This window comes from Capricornis sumatraensis, chromosome 4 (genome assembly GCF_032405125.1).
Source record: "Capricornis sumatraensis isolate serow.1 chromosome 4, serow.2, whole genome shotgun sequence".
NCBI lineage: Eukaryota > Metazoa > Chordata > Mammalia > Artiodactyla > Bovidae > Capricornis > Capricornis sumatraensis.
Genome location: NC_091072.1, coordinates 74720897 through 74743743, shown reverse-complemented (window position 1 = coordinate 74743743; position 22847 = coordinate 74720897). Strand labels below are relative to the sequence as shown.

General features: G+C 54.0%; 1 protein-coding gene across 1 annotated transcript in view; it reads right to left on the bottom strand.

Moving 5' to 3' along the window:
* Positions 1-387: 387 nt before the first annotated feature.
* The window catches only part of FAIM2 (Fas apoptotic inhibitory molecule 2), a 30478-nt gene continuing 8018 nt past the window's right edge, over positions 388-22847 (bottom strand). The window contains exons 6-12 of the mRNA XM_068972011.1: positions 17192-17242; positions 16860-16899; positions 16345-16382; positions 15732-15819; positions 15354-15449; positions 13656-13709; positions 388-537 (exon numbers count right to left, since the gene is read on the bottom strand). Of these exons, the coding sequence (XP_068828112.1) occupies positions 388-537; positions 13656-13709; positions 15354-15449; positions 15732-15819; positions 16345-16382; positions 16860-16899; positions 17192-17242 (517 nt within the window). The remainder of the gene's footprint in view (positions 538-13655; positions 13710-15353; positions 15450-15731; positions 15820-16344; positions 16383-16859; positions 16900-17191; positions 17243-22847) is intronic.

Below are 22847 nucleotides of genomic sequence, written 5' to 3'. Positions count from 1 at the left end.
TGTGGGTGGCCCTAGGAGGAATCGTGGTAGGGTTGCAGGCTTCAGCTGGGCTTCCTGGGGCCTCTTTCCCACATCTGAAATCCTGCTGGGCTTCTCCCACGCATCCCTTGGGTCTTCAAACCCAGAGGGGCCTCCAGCCTCAATGGTCCCAGTTTGGGAGAGGTAACGGGGGGGAAGGGGCGGCACAGGGGACAGTATGATCGGGTTCCGCAGGGCCCCTGGCGGCATGGGTACAAGCTGCAGAGGGCGGGGTTGAGGACAGTGAGCGGGTTGGCCGAAGGCTGGGCTGGCAGCTAGCTTTATATCTCGGCTTGCAGGAGCACAGGGAGGGTCAGAGGACCAGCAAGGGGGCATTCTCTGAAGGAAGGAGGGGGTGGGAAGGGCTCCTCATTCCCGGTTGGTGCCAAAAAGCTGCAGGAAGAAGGTGAAGATATAGATGATGTCTAGATAAATGTTGAGGGCTCCAAAAATATACTCTTCGGGGCTCAGCGAGTGGCGTCGGCTACCCATCAGCAACTGGGTGTCAAATGCCAGGAACTGAGGGAAAGAGGAGGAGAGACAGAGAGGTCAGAAAGTCTGGTCGCTGACACTGACCACTGAGCAACCAGGCCCACCCCCAATACTGTGATTACCTGCGGCCTGGCTGCCCAGTGATCCTCCTGAGAACTTTCCCAACACCTTCCATCCCTAATTTGACACCTATTTACTGAGCACCTACTATGTGCCAGGCACTGATGTGGCAAAGAAGACAGACAAGATCCCTGACCTCACAGACCTCAGAGTCTAGTGGGTAAAGTAATTGTTAGTATGATGAGTAACCAAAGAGAAACCCAAAGTGCCACCAGGGGCTGATATCAGGAACCTGACCTATGTGAGTGTGTCAGGTGTGAAGGAAGGCTTCCTGGAGGAGGGGACCTTCAAGCTGAAGCATAGTCTTCTTGCCATTCCCCTCAGGGCCCTACTCTTAGAGGACCAATAAATCCTCTGTGTAACAGCGAGCAGGGAACAGGCACTTGTTCTGTGCTTTACAGACATTACCTACTTCATCCTAATAACATCAGTATCCAGTAATGATTCTCCCTTTCCTAGAGGAAACCAAGGCCCAGAGATGTTCAGTACATAACCAAGGTTACACAGCTGGGAAGTGGCAAAGCCAGGATCAGAACCCAAGCAGGCTGACTCCAGAGCCCCCTCCTTGAACTGCTCTGCTCTGTGGTTTATGGGCCCTACGCAGGGTTACTGTGTCTTCTGCCAGGAATCAGGCTCCCCCGAGAGCCCCAGTAACCTGCTCAGAACTGCAGAGGCCACGAGGAGCACCATGCCATGTCTGCTTTCAGGGTCTCACCACTTAGTGGTGGGCACTTACGGATGATTACCATATAACCTCGGAAATGCCATAATTAGGGCTGATTGGGCAGGAGGAAGGTGGCCCAGAAGAGGTGACTCTACCTGGGGCTTGCAGGATGAGGAGGGGTTTGCTAGATGAAGCGGGCCTGGGGAAGCCCTGGAGGTGAGGGTGGTGGTGTGAAGAATGAGGAATTCACCATGGGGAGAAGTGGGGCAAAGGGAAACGGAGAGAGGCCGGAGCCCAGGGGCCAGAGGCTCCAACAGGGAGCAGCTCCAGCCTGTGGGACATCAAAGCATGTCACCCTTGAGGGCGGGGAGGTGGGGGTGATTGCAAGTATGGGCTTGAGAGTCAGGCCGGCTTGAATTCCAGTCTCAGTTTCGCCACTCACTCACTCTGGGACTCTGGGCTAGGCTATTCAGTCGCTCTGAGCCGTTGAGTCCAACTCGGCAGAAGGGAGATGAGTGTGCTCACCTCCTGAGGTGGTTGTGAGAGTGAGATAATGCTTGCAAGGCACCTGGCGAGGTGTCTAACACCTGGTAAGCACTTAATGAATGTGGCTGTTAGTGTGGATTTACTGTTATTGTCTGCAGAAGGAGAGGTGCCCTCTTGAGGACATGTGTACGGGGTGCTGAGATGCAGGTGTCTCCTGCCACTCATCAAAGAAGCAGAACTGTCGCCAGGGGAAGCTGGGTGGCCTTCGCAGCAGGCAAACAGAACCACAGCCAGGGCTGAGGGGGCCATGTTCAAGGCACAAGAACACAGGACTGACTGGAGTCGGAACACCTAGGTTTGGGCTTTAATACCTCGGAGCCACCCCCCACTTGACCTCAGTGTTCTCATCTGCAAAATGGGATGGTAATGATGACCGCACCGTGGTGTGGTTTTCAGGGTTGATGTCTGACAGTGAATGTGGCATCAACTTATTATTCTTTAGTGTCATTTCACTCCATTCTACTCTGCTCCTTCTCTTTTCGATTTGGACTCCCAGGTAAAGAAAGCTTCCTTGCGTAGGGAAAACAAGCAAGGAGAGTGGCTGACCCAAATCCTCCTGGCTGCTCAGTGGTCACGACTGCCAGCACAAGTTAATAAACTGCCGATCTGGCTTACCAATCATTGCTTGCTTGGTTGATTTCCCAGAGCCTGGTCACCCCTGGGTGAGCTAATGAAATCAAATCTCTCAACCTAGAAGGCTTGAACCTGACCCTGTTTGGAGGGGTGGTTGGGGGCTGTTCTCCAAGGAGCCTCCTAGAACAGCCAGCTGGCTTTTCTCTTGGAGAAAAGTATTAGTCACTCAGTCGTGTCCTACTCTTTGTGACCCCATAGACTGTAGCCCACCAGTCTCCTCTATCTCATGGAGTAGGTTGCCACTCCATTCTCTGGGGATCTTCTTGACCCAAGGATCGAATCCAGATCTCCTGCACTGTGGGCAGACTCTTTACTGTCTGAGCCACCGGGAAGCCCTTCTCTTCGAGAAAAGAGGGATGAAATGGATGCTGTCCCTGCCTTTGGCGCAAGGCCATGGATGCTGATCTCCATGGGCTATGTGGGACAGTTTGCTCCAAATTTCCACTCCACAGCCCAGTACCACCCACCACTGCAACTTCATGCCTGTTGAGCCAGCTGAAGGGTTTCCATTCATTTATTCCCAACAATATTTAAACTGAGCATCTACTATGCTACAGGGAATTGCCTTCAGAGCACTGTCTAATGAGAGCAAAAAACATGATCAGAGATTATACTATGAGCATGGACGCACATAGGGGAAAATAACTTGATAATCTCCCTGGGTGATGAGCACTGTTAAATAACATCTTGGCTGAGAGCAGGTATCTTGGTTATAGTTAGCACCTTAGTTGGCAGCCAAGATCTCAGTTGAGAGCTAACAACTCAGTTGCCCGCTAACACCTAAAATGACAGCAGGTGCTTAAGTTGCGAGCCAGCTGGATATAAGACCCTTCAAGAGGGGCATGGTGGTCAGGGGTAGGAGCAGGATGGGGGCGCTATTAACTTACATCTGAGCAGTCTTCACACACTCGTCCTTTATCTCACTTGCCCAGTTCACCCTAGGAGGTGGATAGTATCATCACTATTTTACACAGAAGGAAGGGAGGCTCAGAGCAGGTGAGTGACTTGCTGATGGCCACTTATCCAGCTGGAACCAGATTACCTGTCTCCTACATCCTGAAAGAGACAGTGGGGCTGGGGTGGGCTTGCAGGGAGGGAGGAGGCATGTGCAGATGGCACAGAAGACAAAGGCAGACTCTCCTGGGTCACCCTACTGGTCAGGGCTGGACCTGGCCAGGACCCCCCAGGCCACACAGTTGGCCTGATCCTGTGGTGCCCAGGCTTGTGTCTGCCACCCTCCCAGGGGTGAGCTGGAGAGGCTCTGAGGGAGCCATGCCAGGGAAAGGGCAGCTCAGAGCCACCAATGAACAGGCACCGACTACAAAAAGGTGGGGTTAGAATGGGTTGAATCAGCATAAAAAATAATACATGGACCATGTCTATCCCACAGAAATGCCAGCAGCACACCCAAAGCTGTTCAAGGCAGCGTTGCTTCTAACAGAGAAACCCTGGAAACAACCCCAAACTTGATCAATTGTGCTGAGGCAGAAATATCTCTCATAACATCTATTATGAGAAATGAACAACTGACAGAAAAATCCATATCACATTAGCCCCCTTACTTAACAAAAAACCTATGACATAGAAGCTACCTAGCATATATCCATAAAATGCATATAGAAAGGTCTGGAAGGAAAGACAATTAATTAACCACAGCAATTACCACTGGGAAGGCAGGGAAGGATATGGCCTGATGACATTTGCTTTGTATATATTATTTAAGGTTCAAAAAATGAAATATATGAATAAATGTATTCAATCCCCGGGTTTGAAAAATCCCCTGGAGAAGGGCATGGCAACCCACTTAGTTTTCTTGCCTGCAGAATCCCAGGGACAGAGGAGCCTGGTGGGTTATAGTCCATGGGGTTGCAAAGAGTTGGACGTGATTTAGTGACTAAGCATGCATGCACATGCTATATATTAGAATTTTTAAAAGAAGGGTTAAAGTAACACAAAAGGAGAGTTCATGAACCCTTTTATTTAATTCTCACCACCAGCCCCTGGGGCAGATATTGCATAATCATCTCTCTCATGGAACTGAGGAGACTGAGGCCCTGAGAATGCAAGTGCCTCACCCAGTTCACACAGCTGAGAGGACAGTCAATTCCATTCTCTTTCCACTGTGTGACATCACTTTGGGGCATGGGGTGTGTGGTGTGTGTGTGTGTGTGTGTGTGTGTGTGTGTGTGTGTGTGTGTATAAGGATGGAAGAGGTGGGAAGAAAAGTGTACCCAAAGTTCATGGCTAAGAGCCCAGTGGGCTACCTGAGGGGATGCAGGGAGCGCTGGGCCCACCTGCTCCTCACTTTCTGGGCTAAAAGGTGAGACTGGGCTCTGAGGATTCCAGAGAAAAAAGACTAACTGCCAGCTTTAAGCCCTTATGCCCTCGGTTGGGATGTAGGACGGAGAGAGGGCAGCTGAGTGGAGATCTGCTTCAGTCCCATAGAAGATACTTCTCTTGTCTTCAGTGGCTTGGGTGTTAAGAGTTTAAACAGCACGGGGGACTTCCCTCGTGGTGCAGTGGCTAAGACTTTGAGCTCCCAAGGCAGGGGCCCAGGTTCAATCCCTGGTCAGGAAACTAGATCCCACATGCTGCAACTAAGAGTTCACATGCCATACCTAAGACGCAGTGCAGCCGAAGAAATAAATTAATATTTAAATAAAAGAGCAGTTCTGCTTCTTTTTTTTTTTTAAAGTTTAAACAGCACAGATGACCTCTGCATGCTGCAGTCCTGGGGAGCACCTTCAGGTGGGCCACCACTACCAAAGGAACAGGGTCTGACAGGGTCGGGACAAGAGGGGAGCAATGTGAGAAGGCAAGTAAAAAAGGAAGAGTGTGCATGTAACAGACCTCAAGAACATGGACTGGGCAGTCCCATAGACCTGGGTTCAAAGCTTGCCTCTGACCTTGGGCAACTGACAACTGCTGCTGCTGCTGCTAAGTTGCTTCAGTCGTGACCGACTCTTAGTGACCCCATGGACTGCAGCCCACCAGGCTCCTCCACCCATGGGATTTTCTAGGCAAGAGTACTGGAGTGGGGTGCCATTGCCTTCTCCAACTGACAGCTACTAACAGGTAATATTATTGTACACTGATGACATGCCAGGTACTTTCTCAGTGCTTTGTATATACTGATTCACTTACAAGTTACAAGCTATGAGGTGGGAACTATTATCTGAATATTATGGATAAGGAAACAGAAGTACAGAGAGTGACATGACTCAATCAATCCACCCAGCTTAAATGTTGCAGAGAATGGATTTGAACCCATCTACTCTGCTCCAAGGGTTTCTCAAGGAGCGATAGTGGTAAAGAGCCTGCCTGCTAACGTAGGAGACTTAAGAGACAAAGGTTCGATCCCTGAGTTGGGAAGATCCCCTGGAGGAGGGCATGGCAACCCACTCCAGTATTCTAGCCTGGGAAATCCCAAGGACAGAGGAGCCTGGCAGGCTATAGTCCATACAGTCGCAAAGAGTTGGACACGATTGAAGCAATTTAGTATGCACACACACACTGTGCTCCAAAATCTGGGCTCTGAACTACAAGGTTAACATGTACGATAAGAGTGAAAGCTCCCAGGGCAGCTGAGAAACTACCACATTCCAGGTGCTCAGCTGTTTTCTTTTTTCCATTTATATATTATTAAGCATTACCACAGCCTTGTGAAACAGTTAATATTAGCCCCATTTTAAAAACCAGGCATACAGAGATCAAGTAACTTGCCCAAAGGTCACAGCGGTAAGAGGATGAGTGAGGCCTTGACTGTGGTTTGGGTGGGATGCCCGTGGTCACTTGGAGAGCTCCCGGGAAGGCCTCCTGCAAGCACCCCCCACTCAGGCCCGTGTACATGTGTCCTGCCCTGAGCCCTACTGGGACTCTTAATCACCCCTCCTTCAGTCCACAAGCCCTGGGGCAGGGGGCTTCCTTCACCTTCTCCGAGTTAGGGTGTTGGTTTGAAGGGCTTGGTTTGAGCAGGGCGTTGGTTTCGAGGATTAGTGTCTCAGGAAGTGAGACTGAGGTGAGGTGCAGGAGTGGGGCACGAGTGTACTTTCCCCCTGAAGGAACAATTACTGGTCAATCCACCCTCCCTCCTCCTGCCCTCTGAGGAATTCATCTGGCCTCCAGGGTTCAGATGAGCCTCAGGTGGGGTATCAAGGCTGCTGTGGTGGCAGACGGTGGGCTGCCAAACAGAGAAGCTTCTCTCACTGGATCCCTTAAGCTCATGGAAACCAGTGAGGCAAAAGAGTCGCCAAATTCTAAATGAAATAAAGTCTGAAAGAAAATCATATCCCTGCCTCAGGTCTGTGTGGCCATTTTTACTTTTCAAAGTGTTTCTCTAACTGTGAAGAAGGCAGGGCATCTACCGTAGCCCCCATGAGAAAAGCAGGGCAAGTGGTGGGGTGGGGCAGACTGGGTCTCTTCCCTGAGCCTCTCAAAGACTGGGGAAGATTCCCAGGACACACGGATTCCCAGGTGGACCTGGAAGAAGAGACTGCCTGAAGCCCAGCCTCCGGATGACAGAGGCTGAGAAGGCCTCTCTGGACCCTTCTCATGTGAGGGGACAGACCTCTCCAGGCCTCCATCTTTCCATCTGTGAAATGGAAAGGGAGACAGAATAGAAAGAGTGCTGAGCTGAGAATCAGAAAAAGGGGTGTTTCTTCCAGCCTGGCAGCCAACACTGCATGCGTGTGGTGTGTCTGTGTGTCTGTGGTGTGTTATATGTTGTGTAAGTGATGTGTGGTATGTATGTGTGACGTGTGTATGGTGTGCATGTGTGTGTGGTGTGTGTATGTGATTGTGGTGTGTGTGTGTGTGTGTGTGTGGTGTGCATATGGTATGTGTGGTGTATGTATATATATGACATGTGTAAAGTGTGCATGTGTGTGTGGCATGTATGTGTGTAGTGTGTATGTGTGATGTGTGTAGGTGTGTATGTAGTACATGTGGTATAGATGTATGACGTATATATGGCGTGTGTGTGTGGTTGTATATATGTGTGGTGTGTATGCGTGATGTGTGCAGGTGTGTATGTGGTATGTGTGGTGTACATGTGTGATGTGTGTATGGTGTGCATGTGTGTGTGGTAAGTGTATATGTGTGGTATGTGTAGGTATCTATGTGGTATGTGTGGTGTATGTGCGCGATGTGTATATGGTGTGCATGTGGTGTGTGTATGTGTGTGCATGTGGTATATGTGGTGTATATATGTGATGTGTGTATGGTGTCTGTGTGTGTGTTTGTGAGTGTGTGGTGTGTTTGTGAGTGGTGTGTGTGTGTGATGTGTGTAGGTGTGTATGTGGTATATGCGGTGTATGTGTGTGATGTGTATGGTGTGCGTGTGTGTGTTTGTGTGTGGTGTATGTGTGTGATGTGTGTAGGTGTGTATGTGGTATATGTGGTGTATGTGTGTAATGTGCATATGGTGTGCGTGTGTGTGTTTGTGAGTGTGTGGTGTGTATGTGTATGTGAGTGGTGTGTGTGATGTGTGTAGGTGTGTATGTGGTATATGTGGTGTATGTGTGTGATGTGTATAGTGAGCGTGTGTGTGTTTGTGAGTGTGGTGTGTGTGTGATGTGTGTAGGTGTGTATGTGGTATATGTGGTGTATGTGTGTGACGTGCATATGGTGTGTGTGTGTGTGTGTGGTGTGTGTATGTGAGTGGTGTGTGTGATGTGTGTAGGTGTGTATGTGGTATATGTGGTGTATGTGTGTGACGTGCATATGGTGTGTGTGTGTGTGTTTGTGTGTGGTGTGTGTATATGTGAGAGGTGTGTGTGTGTGTGATGTGTGTAGGTGTGTATGCGGTATATGTGGTGTATGTGTGTGATGTGTATGGTGTGTGTATATGTGAGTGGTGCGTGTGTGTGATGTGTGTAGGTATGTATGTGGTATATGTGGTATGTATGTGTGACATGTGTATGGTGTGTGTGTTTGTGTGTGGTTTGTGTGTATGTGAGTGGTGCGTGTGTGTATGTGGTATATGTGGTGTATGTGTGTGACGTGTGTATGGTATGCGTGTGTGTGGTATGCAGGCATGTGGTGTGTAAGTCTGCTTGTGCTCTCTCTAGGTCTCAGCACAGGAAGGTCCCTGCCAGCTCTGAGCGCTCACGGTCCTTCCCGGGGACTGAGGACAGATGGCTATGAATGCCCCCTCAAAGGCCAGGAGTCAATACCCAGAACTAGAGGCCCAGCCCCTCTACAGAAAGAGCATCTTCCCATCCAAGCTGCACTCACCCAGACACCATCAGGCCCTGACGCATCCTGTACTGACCACGCAAGTGCTCCAGGCCGCCCTGTCCTTGACTCTGGGGCACTGCAGCGGCCCCCTAACTAATCTCCCAGCCTCTGTCCTACTCATGAATCCAGCTTCTCACTCATCTTCCTTAAAGCCCAGGAGCGAATGTTGCCAGAGGTCCTGAAACTGGCCAGGCGGGACAGGCAGAAGAGAGTTCTCTTCCCACCGGGCCTGTCACCTAAAGTCCTATTCCTGGTTTCTCCCCAGGTATCAAGGCTTGGCTTCATGCTTTCAGGGACTGGGAGACTTCACTTCCCCAGAGAAGGATCAGCTCTGAGGTAGGGCGCCTGCCCACAGTCATGCAGGTACAGAGGGGCTGCCACAGCAGGAAGGCGGCTGTCCAGGCCCTGCGTGCTCGCTCCCTCTCTCTTTCCCCCTGCCTCAGCTGTCCTGCTCTGTCCCAGCCCCTGCGCCTTGCCTCACCACCCCAGCCCACCCATTCATGCTCCCCTGCCTCGCTTTCCATCAGCTTCTACAAAAATGCACTCAAGGAGGGGGCAATAGAAGGGAGAGGAGAACGGGGCTACCCTGAGGCCAGAAACTTCCGACTGACTCACCACTTCCACTGGCATTTGAGTCTGGTGCCCAGAGCGGGGTTACAGGGTAGGGCGACAGAGAAAAATCCAAGCCTCTCGAGAATGTGCCAAGGCCAGTCAGGGTGAGGCCTAGGAGGGGTGACCCCTGCCAGCAGGACCACGGCCCTAGGAGACCCTGGCTCCCCATCTCCCCAGTCTCCCCCTAGTCCAGCTGGGAGGCCTGCTATCCAAGAAGGCAGTCTTTCAGGGGCAGGGCTGAGGTCTGTAGGAGAAAGCCCTTTGCTTCTCACAGCCCTTCCAAGTCCCAGGCTGGTGGGGTTGGGGCGGTTCTCACCGGGGGCTGGGCCCTCCTCTAGCACGTCTCGTCCCTCTTTTCTCACACATCCTCCCTGAGGCAGCAAGAGGGGCAGGGATCGCGGAGTGACATCCTCGCCTAGCTGCAGCGCTTGGAGCGCCCTTCACAGTGACGAGACCTCGCCAAAGGCTAGGGTAGGAGAAGGCAGGATGGACAGATAGAGAGACCAGGGGTGCTGGGCACTGGTTCTGGGGATAGGTTGGACTACAGGTTCCAAAGGACAGAAGTGATGCTGGAAGCAGGATCAGATTGAGGTCAAGGGCCTTCTGAGTTGAGGTTAGTGGAAAGGCACGGGAACCTTAGTTCTTATGGGGCTGGGCCTCTGTGGGCCTCCATCCACGTGAAACTGAGAGGGAGGGAGGGGAATGAGGCCAGTGGCCCCTCCTCAACCCTCCCCACACCACGGATGGGCTGCAGGTCTTCCTCCCTTTGACCCAGGTGACAGAGGGCAGGGGATGGGGCCGAGCGACTGACGCCACTGCTCCTGACCACTGTTTACATGACTCTAAGGATGAGCCTGACCGAGGAGAGTCAGAGTGTTGCTCTCCTAATGAAACATTAATGGGTAATTAGGTGCAAAGGTTCCTCCTCCCCTGTGACTCACGGGAGATGGATGCCTAAGTCAGCTGTGCAGTCATGCTTTCTGTGCCTCAGTCTGACAGTGCCTCAGCTGGACCTGGCCTCTCCAGAGTCCGTTCATCTTGAAAACATCTAGGGGTGCCTGCTGTGAGCCCCTAGGCTGTGGGTAGAACAGCTACCCACTATTCTAGACACTGTGGATGCAGCGACAAGCCAGCCAGACCCAAATCCCTGCCTTCAAGGAACTTAAATTCTGCTGGACGGAGACAATAAATAAACAAACCAGAAAAACATACAGTATGTCAAAGGAAGAGATGTGCGATGGAGAGAAATAAAGGGAGCGACCTGTGGGCATGCCTATGTGTGTGTGTGTGTGTGTATAAACACACTCAGCACACAAGACTGTAAACAAAGCAAACACGTGAAGGAGAGGAGATGGGGAGTGGTGAGAAGATCAGAAGGAATCGACAGAGGCAAGTATGGGAGCAGGGGCCTGGGGCTGGCAGTGAGCCTGCCATCCTAGGGAGCAGCAAGGATGCTTGTGGCTGCAGCAGGAGCGGGAGGCCGTGAGGTCAGGAGGGCCTGCGGGCAGTGGGCAGCGACTGCTGGAGGCCAAGTGCAGAAATGCTGCTGCTGCTGCTAAGTCGCTTCAGTCGTGTCCGACTCTGTGCGACCCCATAGACGGCAGCCCACCAGGCTCCTCTGTCCCTGGGATTCTCCAGGCAAGAACACTGGAGTGGGCTGCCATTTCCTTCTCCAAGTGCAGAAATGATCTGACCTCATTTAACAATGAACAGGATCCCTCCCACCGCTGTGGTACTGGCACAGACTGCACCCATCCCCCGTGGGGCAGCACCCACGGGGGGCCATGTCAAGAATCCAGGTGGGACATGATGGCGACACGGACCAGGGGGAGCCATGAAAGCAGAGGCAGATGCTGGTGCTTGGATCCCAAGCGAAGAAGAGGCTTCTGGGGGGAGGGCATGAGCAACTGTACCAAATGCTGCTGAGAGTAGAGCAAGGTGAGGACTGAGAAATGACCACCGGGTTCAGTCACAGGGAGCCCACCGGGGACCCTGATGAGAACATTTAAAGAGGATTCAGTCTTCCCTGGTAGCTCAGCTGGTAAAGAATCCGCCTGCAACACAGGAGACCGGGGTTCGATTCCTGGGTCAGGAAGATCCCCTGGAGCGGGGATAGGCTACCCACTCCAGTATTCATGGGCTTTCCTGGTGTCTCAGATGGTAAAGAATCCACCTGCAATGTGGGAGACTGGGGTTCGATCCCTGGGTTGGGAAGATCTCCTGGAGGAGGGCATGGCAACCCACTCCAGTATTCTTGCCTGGACAATCCCCATGGACAGAGGAGCTGGGCGGGATACAGTCCATGAGGTCGCAAAGAGTCAGACACGACTGAGCGACTAAGCACACACAGGAATGATGGAGTGGAGAGAAGGGAGGGAGGAAGGGAGACGGACTGGAGGCAGCACAGGTTCCCTTGTAAGATGCTTTGCTCTAAACAGGGGGACTAGAGGCAGATGTGAGTTGGGGGTTTTTTGTGTTGCTATTTTTTTCAGTTGGGAGAAATTAAAGCCTGTTTTTATGCTGATGGAAAAAATCCAGTAGAAAGGGCAATACAGATGGTGCAAGAGAAAGAGGGAGAACATTGCCAGAGAGATCGCCCCAGCCTCTCCCCACTTCAAGCCAATAGAAGTTCTCCTCTTTGAGGGGGATGATGGGGCTTCTGGAAATGGCAGCAGGCTGGGCCCAGGACAACTGGGTCCTGCCCTAAATCTGCCCTTTACTGGCAGTGGGACTCTGTGCCAGCCCCTTAACACCCGTGACCTCGGGTATATCTAGAAAGCAGGTCTTCTAACAGAAGCACTGCCTCCCTCCCTGGGATGTGATGGAGATCCCATGAGATAATATGTGTGAAAGTGCTTTGTAAAATGGAAAGGGTGGAACCGATAGTTGGGATTGTTTTTATTATTTCTAATAACAAATGATTATTAAACAAATTTAAGGGATTACTGTTCATCCAACCCTACTTGTCTGCACAGTCTCCCCGCACAGCTGACGCACTTGCAGCAGCAAGAAGCCAAGCACACTTCCTGACCCTCCCTCAGTGATTGCCCTCCTCCCACTCTGCCCTGCCTGGACCCCTCTTCTTCTTCCATTTGTCCCTGCAAACACTGTTCTCTTTGGCCTCCCCAGTCTCACTCCCCTCAGTCTGACCCTCCTGCTTCCTTTCCTCCTAGGCTGACTCCCCTGACCCATCCTTTTCATTGAGATTTGTCTTCAGCAGGTACTATCTGCAGGAAGGGCTTCCCTGATGGCTCAGCAGGTAAAAAAAAAATCTGCCTGCAAAGCAGGAGATATAGGAGATGTGGGTTTGATCCCTGGGTCAGAAAGATCCCCTGGAGAAGGACATGGCAACCCAGTCTAGTATTCTTGCCTGGAGAATCCCCATAGACAGAGGAGCCTGGCAAGCTACAGTCCATGGGGCTGCAAAGAGTCGGATGTCTCTGAACGACTAAACACACACACACACACATCTGTAAGAAAGACTGCTGGTCCGGAACCAAGAGCAATTAGTGCCATATGATAATCAACCATCCTGGTTTGTCCAAGCTTGCAGTTCCCAGGGGGTTTCCCCCCAAGAAGGAGGACTTTCAGTGCTGAGACCAGTAAAGTTCTGGGTCAACCAGGATGAGTTGGTGCCCTAGTCTTGATCAAGGCCACGCTAGTTGATTTACCATTCATTGTTTTATGTCTCCTGCGTTGGCAGGCAGGTTCTTTCCCACTAGTGCCACCTGGGGAGGGATTTAAAGTCTCTGAGGTCAAGCTCCTCATCTTAATTTGAGAAAAACAGAAGCTATTTTATAGAGCTACGGTGAGGAGTTAGTGTATGTGAAGAGCTTGCTGTGGGAGAAGTAAGTGCTCAATAAAATATTAAATACCATCGTTATCATTATCATCATCAACACTCTCAGCTCGGTGAGGGCAGCCAAGGACATGTTCAGTCTAAATGCATCTGTCACCGAGTACTTGGAATCTCCTTTACTCCAAGAAGTCTTCCCAGATTACCTCCAGGAGACAGCCAGGGCTAACTTGGTCCATGTGGTGGGGACACCCTCACTTTCCTGCTCCCACAAGCGACACTCAGCCTCTCCCCAGGAACCAGGGGTACCCCTTCCCAGCTCTGTTTAAAGTGTCAGTTCTGCTGTTTCAACCTTCCATGCCCGTGCACAGGTCAGCTGATCTGTCTTGGAGACCTGAGCAGCACTGAGTCCCGCCCCTGCCCACTGACACTCCATGGGGGTTCAGAGGAGTGGACTATGAGGAAGATAGGGACGGAAGAGGGGCCTGAGGAGGTGGGGGGGGGCTGAGAAGGCGGGGCCCCGGGGGGTACACTCACCAATGTAAACACGCCTGCTCCCAGCACGGCATACACTGCGTGGAGCCAGGGCACCTGCAAGGCAGACAAAAATATGGACTCAGGGAGGGTGAGGGTGGGCGGTGGGGGTGCGGGGCAGCGGGGAGGGGAGAAGGGGTTAGTCCTGAGAATGGAGGGTGCAGGACAGACCTCCCCGGGGGGGGGCCCTCTCTCTCACCGCCCCCCTAACCCAGCCCCAGACCGAGAGGTCCTTAACCCTCTGGGCTAGGGGAGCCCCAGAATAACAGTGATTGTGAGGGGCTGGCAGGGGAGCTCCCGACTGGCCAGCACTTCGCTCCACACACAGCCCCAGGCTGAGGCTGGCCCAGGGTGACTCATCCTATGGGGCCCTGTCATCCTCCCAGCCTGAGTCTGGCCGGAGGCTGCGCCCTCCTCCCAGCGTGCACTCATTCCTGTGCTTTCGGTCCCCCTGTCGGGACTCCCTGGCTCTGCCTGTGGAGGTGAGGGTCTCAGAGGAAAGCGGATAGACTTTAGTCGGGGGGAGGAGGGGCACCCAGAGTCCTTGTCGCTGAACTTGATGGGACTGTCTGCCCCCGCTTCCCAACCTCCGCTCCCCCGGGGGGACTCAATGGCACCTGGCCGTGTGTGGAAACCTTGCAAGAGGTGCCAAACCAGCCATGCCCTCTGTAGGGCCTTCCCCCAGAAGATTCCTGGAAACACAGGCATCCTATGAGCCTGACCTGGGTCAATAAAGGGTTCTTTGACGCTCTGGGCCCATTCCTGTACCCCCTCCCCCATCCTAGATACACAGAGGGCCCCTAGGCCAGCTCCGGTTCCTCCCTTCGTCAACAGGATCCTGGGAAGAGCCAAGGAAATGCCAGAACCAATCCTGATGTCCTGGACTGGGAGCCAATACCCGGGGCCTGGGCAGGATGGGGTAAGGGAGGGGCAGTGAAGAAGGCTGCTCTTGGCCTGGAAGAAAAGGGGTGGTGGGGACCAAGAGGAGCCTGGGGGCAGGCACAGCACTGGGTTTTCAGCAGGGGTCCAGTAGCTGCTCTCTTGGGTTCCCAGGACTCAAACCCCATCCTGTGATGCCCTCGGTCTTCCCCTTCTCCACCTGCAGCAGCCCAAGTGCCTGGGCCTCAGCCGAGGTCACTGAGCCCCGAGCAGTCCTAGCTGGGTTTCCCGGGCAGGCCAGACACTTAAAGAGCTGAGATTCGACTGTTCCCATGGACCCCCTCATGAGGTGAAGGTGTGCTTAAAGCCCTGCCGTCTCACTTTCCACCTGCCTGGCCAGCTAGATCCTGGCTCTCTGGACTTGACTGATCCCCCCAGAGTCCCAGGAGGCCTGTCCTCAGGGCCCCTCTGGGCTTCGTAGCCCCATGGAGTTCCAGAGCCCTTCCCCTGCCTAGGATTTGCAAAAGCTCCTAGCCCTCCGCCTCAGCCTCACCTTCACCCTAGCGGGGAGGATGGGAAAGGTGAAGCCGGATGTGGCTTGTGGAGCAGGCAGGTGCCCAGACCTGCCAAGAAAAGCCTGTGTTTGCTTACACTGCCAACAAGCCCACGGAAGGTGCCAGGAGGGGCAGGACTGGATGGCAGGCTGTGAGGCCTTGGCTCCGGGCCTTCCCTGGAGGGCGCAGGAGGAAGTGGCAGCCTCGGGCCAGCAATCCCACCCCCTTTATCCCCAGGGACGGCAGGCAGGCAGAGCCACAGACTCACATATTGGAAGGGCAGGAGGATGGCCAGGATGAGCCCACTGAAGAAGAGGGTCATGAGCAGCACGAAGAGCACACCTTGGCAGGATGTGAAGTCGAACTGCAGGGACGGGCTGAGCGTCAGCTGCCGGGCCCCTCAGGCCTGCACAGGGCGGCCTGGCATTCCTGGGGGCCCTGGCCAGGCAGCACGCTGGCCAGAAGGCTGAGGCCTCGATGGCAGGCTGTCTTCCAGTGCTCACCCTAGAATCTGGCATTCCTCCCCATCCACTCCAGGTGCCCTCCCCACACGCTTCTCATCCTTGTGACCTCTCCCCAGCCAGGGATCCAAGCTCAGATCCTGCACCCCACCTGCCTTCCCGGGCCCACGGACCCCAGAGCTGACCTTGGTCTGGAAGCTGAAGACGGTGACCGAGAGGCAGACGAGGGCCGTGATGCTCAGGCACAGCAGCACAGACGTGGTGTTGTAGTAACTGCAGGACCCGCGGGCAGGGGCTCAGCTTTGGGGCAGGGCTTCTGGTCTCCCCCAGCCCTCCTCCCAGGCCCACCCGCCTCTGCAAGGACCTGATCCCACCACCGTGGGGGCCCCACCTTCCCTCCTTTCCCATGATCCTCCCTCTCCTGCCTCCCCTTCCTTTCTACTAGAACCCAACCTCCCAACATGCTTAAGACTCGAAATCCTGTTAGAAGGATCCTGAAGAGGTGGTGGTGGGGGGGGTTGTGCTGGTATATGGAGGTGGCTTTCAGGGAACTGCATGAGCATGAATCTGGGGTCCTTTCAGCTGCAGCTTGAGAGGTGTCACCTTGCTCTCCTCCGTCTCCCACCCCAACCCCGCCAGCCTGGCCAGGTCTTGGAGGCACTGTCCAGTAGAGTGCAGGAGGAGTGGGCTTGAAACCAGCATTTCCTACCTGCCTGCCCCTCCCCAACACCTGCCTAGCAGCGCTCCCAGGAGGGATAGTGTTTGGGGCAACTCCCCCATTCTGCCGATCCGCTTTACCTGGACAACATTCCAGTGAGGTAGGCCATGGACAGGGTCTGAAAGGAGAACAGCGTGAGGGAATGGTGGGGCCCAGACACCTTCAAGGGCCTCCCCTTGTGTGCACCCCTCAACTCTGAGTCTGCTTTGTGCATATGCGCTTACCTCCAGGACTTCATCTGGGGAAGGAGGTCCCAACGGGCCTTGGGCCAGCTGTGCCTTTGTTCTTTTGCAGCCCTTCTCTTCCCCTTTCCTACGACCATCCCCATTGTCACCCACAGCTCTAGGATTTCCCACACAAACCTCTTAAAAACACAATCATAGTGGAAAGAGAGAGTGGCTGGAGTGGAGAGAGAAAGCTCATTTGGAAAGAGAGGGTGAACTGTCTTCGAAGAAAAGGTGGGGTGAAAATACCCCTGCCTCCCTCAGTGACCTCATCTTGGCTGTCCCCAACTCCTGGCCCTTGAAATTCACCCTGCACCCCTGCTCCCTCCATCACTACAGCATCTGTCCCCAGACACCCCCGCGTCACTTACAAAGATGGTCAGGAGGATCAGGTTCCAGGGGAAATGCCTCCTGTAAGGCAAGCCGCCGAGTTCAGAGGAGAGTGGTGGTGTGGGCAGCACAGACTGGGGCTCCGCAAGCTCACCCCCGCTCCTGGGGCACATCCCCACAGGCCCCCATCTGTCCACTCACCCTCCCCCCACCTTTGAGGTGCCAAGGAAACGGGGGAAGGCAGGCCTGCTTAACAGAGCCCAGAAAATGGGGCTCTCTTAGGGTGCACAGCACTGGTGGCAGGCAGGACTGGGGCCAGAACTTCCAAGACCCTGTTCATGTTCCCACAAGCTCCCCCCGCCACCATCTTTACCTGGGTCCAGAACAGCAGGCCAGGGTCAGGTAGGTCGCAAAGAACACAGCGCTGCGAGAGACAGACGGGGGAGTCAGCTGGTCTTTCCTGAAGCCTTTCCACTCCGTCGCCTGCTCAACCCACTCTCTGCCCACAGGACAACAAGCAGGGTGCCGCGGGGCAGGGGCAGGGATTGGTTAAGCCCACAACCATCCTAGAACCTTGCAACGGACAGGGTGATAGTCCAGTTCCAAAAGAGAGGAAAGATGAGCCTACTTCTAGAAATCATGAATCTTGGGTGCCATAGGATAGCTAACCACCCAATCCAAAGTGGTTTTCCTCCAGATAATATAACTTGTGTGTGTGTGTGTGTGTGTGTGTGTGTATACACAAACATGGACTTCCCAGGTGGCCTGGTGGTGAAGAATCCACCTGTCAATGCAGGAGACACAAGACATGCAAGTTTGATCCCTGGGTCGGGAAGATCCCCTGGAATAGGGAATGGCAACTCACTCCAGTATTCTTGCCTGGAAGATTCCATGGACAGAGGAGCCTGGCAGGCTGCAGTCCACGGAGTTGCAAAGAATGAGACATGACTGAACACACACACATGCGCGCATAGATATAGGCGTATATGTGTAGTTTCATATGTGGAGTTCATATAGTGTTCTCTATGTGCCAGCCAGAGAACTACATGCTTTATGACTATTAACTAATATAATCCTCACATCATCTCTGTGAGGCTCATTGGGGCCAGCCGACTTGTCCAAGGTCACACAACTACCACAACAGCAGAGGCAGGGTTAAAACCCAGGCATTCTGGCCCCAGAGTCCTCGCTTATAACCACTACCCCACACTGCCTCCTTCAGGCCTTTCCCTGGACCTGTTGCTACTTGTAACGATCTTGTTTTTCCTGCCAGCACCTGGCACAGTGAGAAGTACCTATGGCATGAATTTCTGGATCAGGTGGCCATGTCCACCAGGAGACTGGCAAGAAGCTCAAGTGAAACCCAGAGACAAGGATGCAGGGTTGAAGATTTTCTGGAGAGCAGTGGAAGTGGAGGCCAGTCCAGGAGGCGGGAGATGAGGGCTGAGGACCCAAGGGTGGGGCATGCCCATGCCTACCTAGATTGGTGCCAACACCAGTGCATGGTCTCCAGTGCCCAATGTGCCCTCAGACATGGCACCTGTCATCCCTCCCCATCTCTCTCCTCAGTTCTCTCACCCATCCCCTATGGCAGCAATGCCAACCATCCTCCTCCAGCTTCAAACCTCCCAGGCTGCCTCACTCTCCTGCCTGGTCTGCCCTGATGTGTCCCAGAAAGATCTGGGATGAGGTGGGGCGCCCTGGCTCCCTGTCTGCCACCTGAAAACATCACGTCACGGATCTCTGTGCGCTCCCTCCTGTGCCTCCTCTCATTGCAGACTAATCCCCAAGCCTCTGGGTCCCACACCCTCCCCTGTCCTACCACTGACCACCACTTCTCCCTCACACACCTCCTCAGCTGTTTCCCATCTTTAAACAACACCTTCCATGGCTCTAGCTGCTGCGACTTTATCCACCCAGCCTTACAGCCAAACTTCTTGAAAAAGTTGTTGCTGTTCAAGGCATTTTCTCCATCTCATGATTACTCCTCAACAAACCAGCCTGAGCCCCAGCTTAACGAGAGCTATCTTTGCAACATCACTATGACCTTGTTGAGTCCAGCTGACGCTCGTCCATCCTTGTCTTTCCTGGCTTCTCAATATCTGGTCTCTCACTTGCTGCCCTGGTTCCACAGTGACACAGCCTTGGGTTCCCGCCTGACTCCCTCGGTCACTCCTTCTCCACCCGCTTCAGCACTCGGTCTCTTCTGCCAGGCTGTCTCCTTTCACACTCCCCTTGGGTGGGTTCAGGCATTCCTAGGACTCCCTTTATCAGGCAGATGCTCAGGACTTGCACACCCATATTTCTGATCTAGAATCTCCTTCTCAACCTCAGACCTGAATAACCAACTGCCTACTGGGCAGACACGTTCAGAAATATGCCCAACGCAGAAGGTTAGAGTCGAACTTGTCCTCTTCCTTGCTCCTTCTTGGGCACCCCCCATGGCAGCCTTGGAGGCACCCACCCAGCAGCTCCGTCAGCTGTAACGCCCAGCCTGCTACACCCAGCTAATCACTTGGACCTGTAAGTCCTCTACCTAGGCAGCTCTCAAATCTGTTCCCTTTTCTCCATTCCTGCAACCACCCTTTTAGGTTGAGCCACCTCTGTCTATCTGGTCCTTCTGCCTCCAACCCTGCCTGCCACTCTCCAAGCTACAGGCAGATTCCATCATGTGACTCTTCTGTTTAAAATTCCAAAGACCTGGCAATGTCTTCTGTGATCCACTCCCCGCCTACCTCTCCAGCCCATCCTGCACCATGCTCCACGCCTCCATCTACCCTCTCATCGCCCTCCGCATCCTCATGGGGTGACCAGCTCCCTCTGCCCCTGCTGGGAAGGACTGACCGGCGAGGATGCCTGTGGCCGGGGTTGGAGGGGCTTGCTCTGTGCACCGCGGGCAGAACTCAGCTGAAGCCTGCACCTCATACCCCACAGGCCTGCTCATCGGATCCGCACCCAGGCATAGCATCTGGAACGACCTATTGTCTAATCCTCAGCCTAGCACGGGTTAGGCTATCTTTAAATATTCCTGGATGAAAAACTCAGGGAATGCAGGGGTTGAGACAAGCCCACTGGATTTTGTGAACAGGAGCCCTCTGTCTTCACCCTTCCCTGCTCTTCAGTGGCTTGCAAATGCTGCGTCACTGTTGCCACGGTGATGGAGGGGTTCTCAGTGCCATGACCAGGGCTGCTGCAAGACATCCTGCTCTGTGAGGGACCGTGGCATCACCCTGCCCTTGGAGTTGTTAAGAAACACTCTGGCACTTGCTCTCTTTGGGTCCCCCTTGAGTCACCGGTCAGTCACTTCAACAATAATGATAATAATAATACCATAGTCTATGTGTATCCTGGGTGTGGGGCCTATCTCCCTGGCCAGTCTAGAAGCTTCCTGAGGGCAGAGCTCAACCTCCTTCTCTCTCCAGTCCAGAGATCCCCAACCCTCCAGATGAGTGGTTGGGAGGAAGGGCAGAGGGACGGGTGGCCTGGGGGCAGCTTAGGAGCCTGACCCTCACATTTCCCATCCCAGCCCTGGCCCCACTGTCATGTGACCTTGAACAAGCTGCTGAATTGCAGAGCCCCAGCTTCCTGCTTTGTCAAATAGGAATACTGGTACCAGCTCACTGGGCTGTAGCGAGAGTTGGATGGAAGCACCCAGTACAGCCTTGAGCAGCAAGGCCTGGTGAAGGGTAGGGACTTGAGGATGAGAGCTGTTATTATTATGACTAGATCCTGGCTGACTGACAGCTTCCTGGAGAGACTGGGACCCACCCCGCCCCCCGGCCCAGCTCTGGGCTCACATTTGTCCTCCTCTGTCTGGCTCCCCCCACCTCTATACCACAGGCCTTACTCCCCCCACTGCAGGGAGGCATGCAGTTCCTGCTGCCGCGGCTCAGAGGAAGCAATCAGACAGTAAGGCAAGAGCCCACTGAGGGAGGTAATTGGGGCCTGGAGAAAGCGAGGGCTGGGGGTGGGGGTGCTGGGAGGTGGCCATCCAGGGAGTGGAGAACGAGTCACAGGAGTGAGAGAGAGACAGACTCGTCAGATCCAGGGCCCCAGGGCCTGAGCTGGAGCCATGGTCTATTTACAGAATGTCAACACAGAGGCACGAGGCTCAGGTGGAGGCCAGCGTCCAAACCCAGCGTCCTCTCCCAACTTACGCTGCTCTGGAACCAGTTCCTGTCTGCTGGGGAGGCTGCCGGGCACGGAGGGGATGTGTACCAGCTTTGCGGTCAGAAAGACAGGCTTCAATCCTGGCTCTGCTGCCTAGGAAGCAACATCTTCACTCTGACCTTCCTTTTTTTCAATGTATAGAATGGTACTAATAACAGTATTTGCCTGGGAGGTTTATTGTTAGGGATCGAATGAAGAATATCTGCAAATCCCACGGCACAGTGCCTCATACAGAGAAAAAGACCTATTTCATTCATATTGCTATTAAGGACTTGGTACTTGGAGGGGGTGAGACCCATTAGATGTCAGCCCTGCTAGGTGTCCGACCCAGAGGCAGACTCAGGACCAAGGTGAGGTGGGGAGGGGGCTGGAAGGACAGAGCCACAGGCTGGCTTTTTGTAGGACAGCACAGCATCTCGGTGATGAATTCATCAGCACCATTAAGGCTTTGCCATCCTCCACGGAAAGCTCAGGGCCCAGGCCCGAGCTTATCTCCACCCCCATCCATCCCTGAGCCCAGCACAGCATCTCTGTTTTCTGCCTGGAGATGCTGAGGAGGAAGGAGGATGCTAAGTCTCGGCATTCGGAGGTCAGAGTCTCACACCCGCCCTCCGTGGGTCGACTCTGCCTCCACTTCCTGAGCTGCTTATTCTTGGATTGTTCCCCTGCTCCATCTGCTCAGGGCACAGAGTCCTGAAGACTCCCCCACAGAAGGCCTGACGAGGGGCCTGGCGACTCCACTCTCGAGGTCTCGGGGCTCAGAGGCTGCCAGGAGGTGCTGACGTGCTGGGAGTCATGCCAACCCGCCACGTGGGCTGATTGGGGTGGCAGTCCCTGGGGCCTCATTAGCTTTACCCTCATTAGTGTGCCCAGATCCCCTAGATGCTTGCCTCCCTGCCTGGTCTGCAGACAGGCCCTCCGTCCTGCACCCTAAGAAAGGCTTTGGGTGTGAATGTCTCCTCCCCTGGGACCCCCAGCTTGGGGCTCTTAAAGAGCCCCAGAGGCCAAGATGTCTCCTTCCTGTCAGTCTCTGGGCTGGCTTATGTTATCTCAAGGCCCACTGTGGGACTGTTCTGGGCTTGGGTGATCCAAGAAGCTCTGGGCTGAGCCTACATTTTCCACCAGATTCCTTTTCAATAACAGGCCTGGGACAGCTGTTGTGCACAAGCTCCTTGGGTGGACACTGGGGGCCTCCATCCCAGAAGGGGATGTCCTAGATTCCGCTCCACGGAACCTTGCAGTACTCTGCCAGCCTGGTCCCTAACTCAACAGATGTACCCCCATGCACTCCCACTCCAGCTCCCACACACGCTTTTGCTTAAGCCACTCCGGTCCCCAGTCCTCGTGGCCCCGTCCTCTGAGGCACGCGGCCCCTGACGGGGACTGAGGGCTGCCCCTCCTCTTTCACAGGCCGCCTGGCCCTGCAGAGGCCGCCTTCCCAGCAGCCCCATTCTGGCCTGGGCTCGCAGTGGGTGCCGAAGGAGACTTTGCTGACAGTGGTTCTGCTTTGAGCCCATGGTGGTCCGGCCTGGTGTTATCCAGAACAATTTCTTAATTGCCCACCTGGGAGGGTCAGAATAGCCTCTCAAGTTACTTGCCATGTTCCTTGCAGTGTTTAGGATAGGCGGGAGCTGACTGCTCGAGGCGAAGGGAGTCTGCCAAGCAGAGGGATTAAGAGTGCAAGCCTCAACTTGAATCCTGGGTTTGAACCCCAGCTCCACCACTGTCTGCCTGTGTGACCTTGGGCAAACTCAACCTCTCCGAGACTGAGTTTTCTGAGGTAATTATACCCAGTAGACCTGAGCGAATGCAATACTGTGTATCAAGCACAGTGAACAATGCCCAGCCCTTATTAGGCA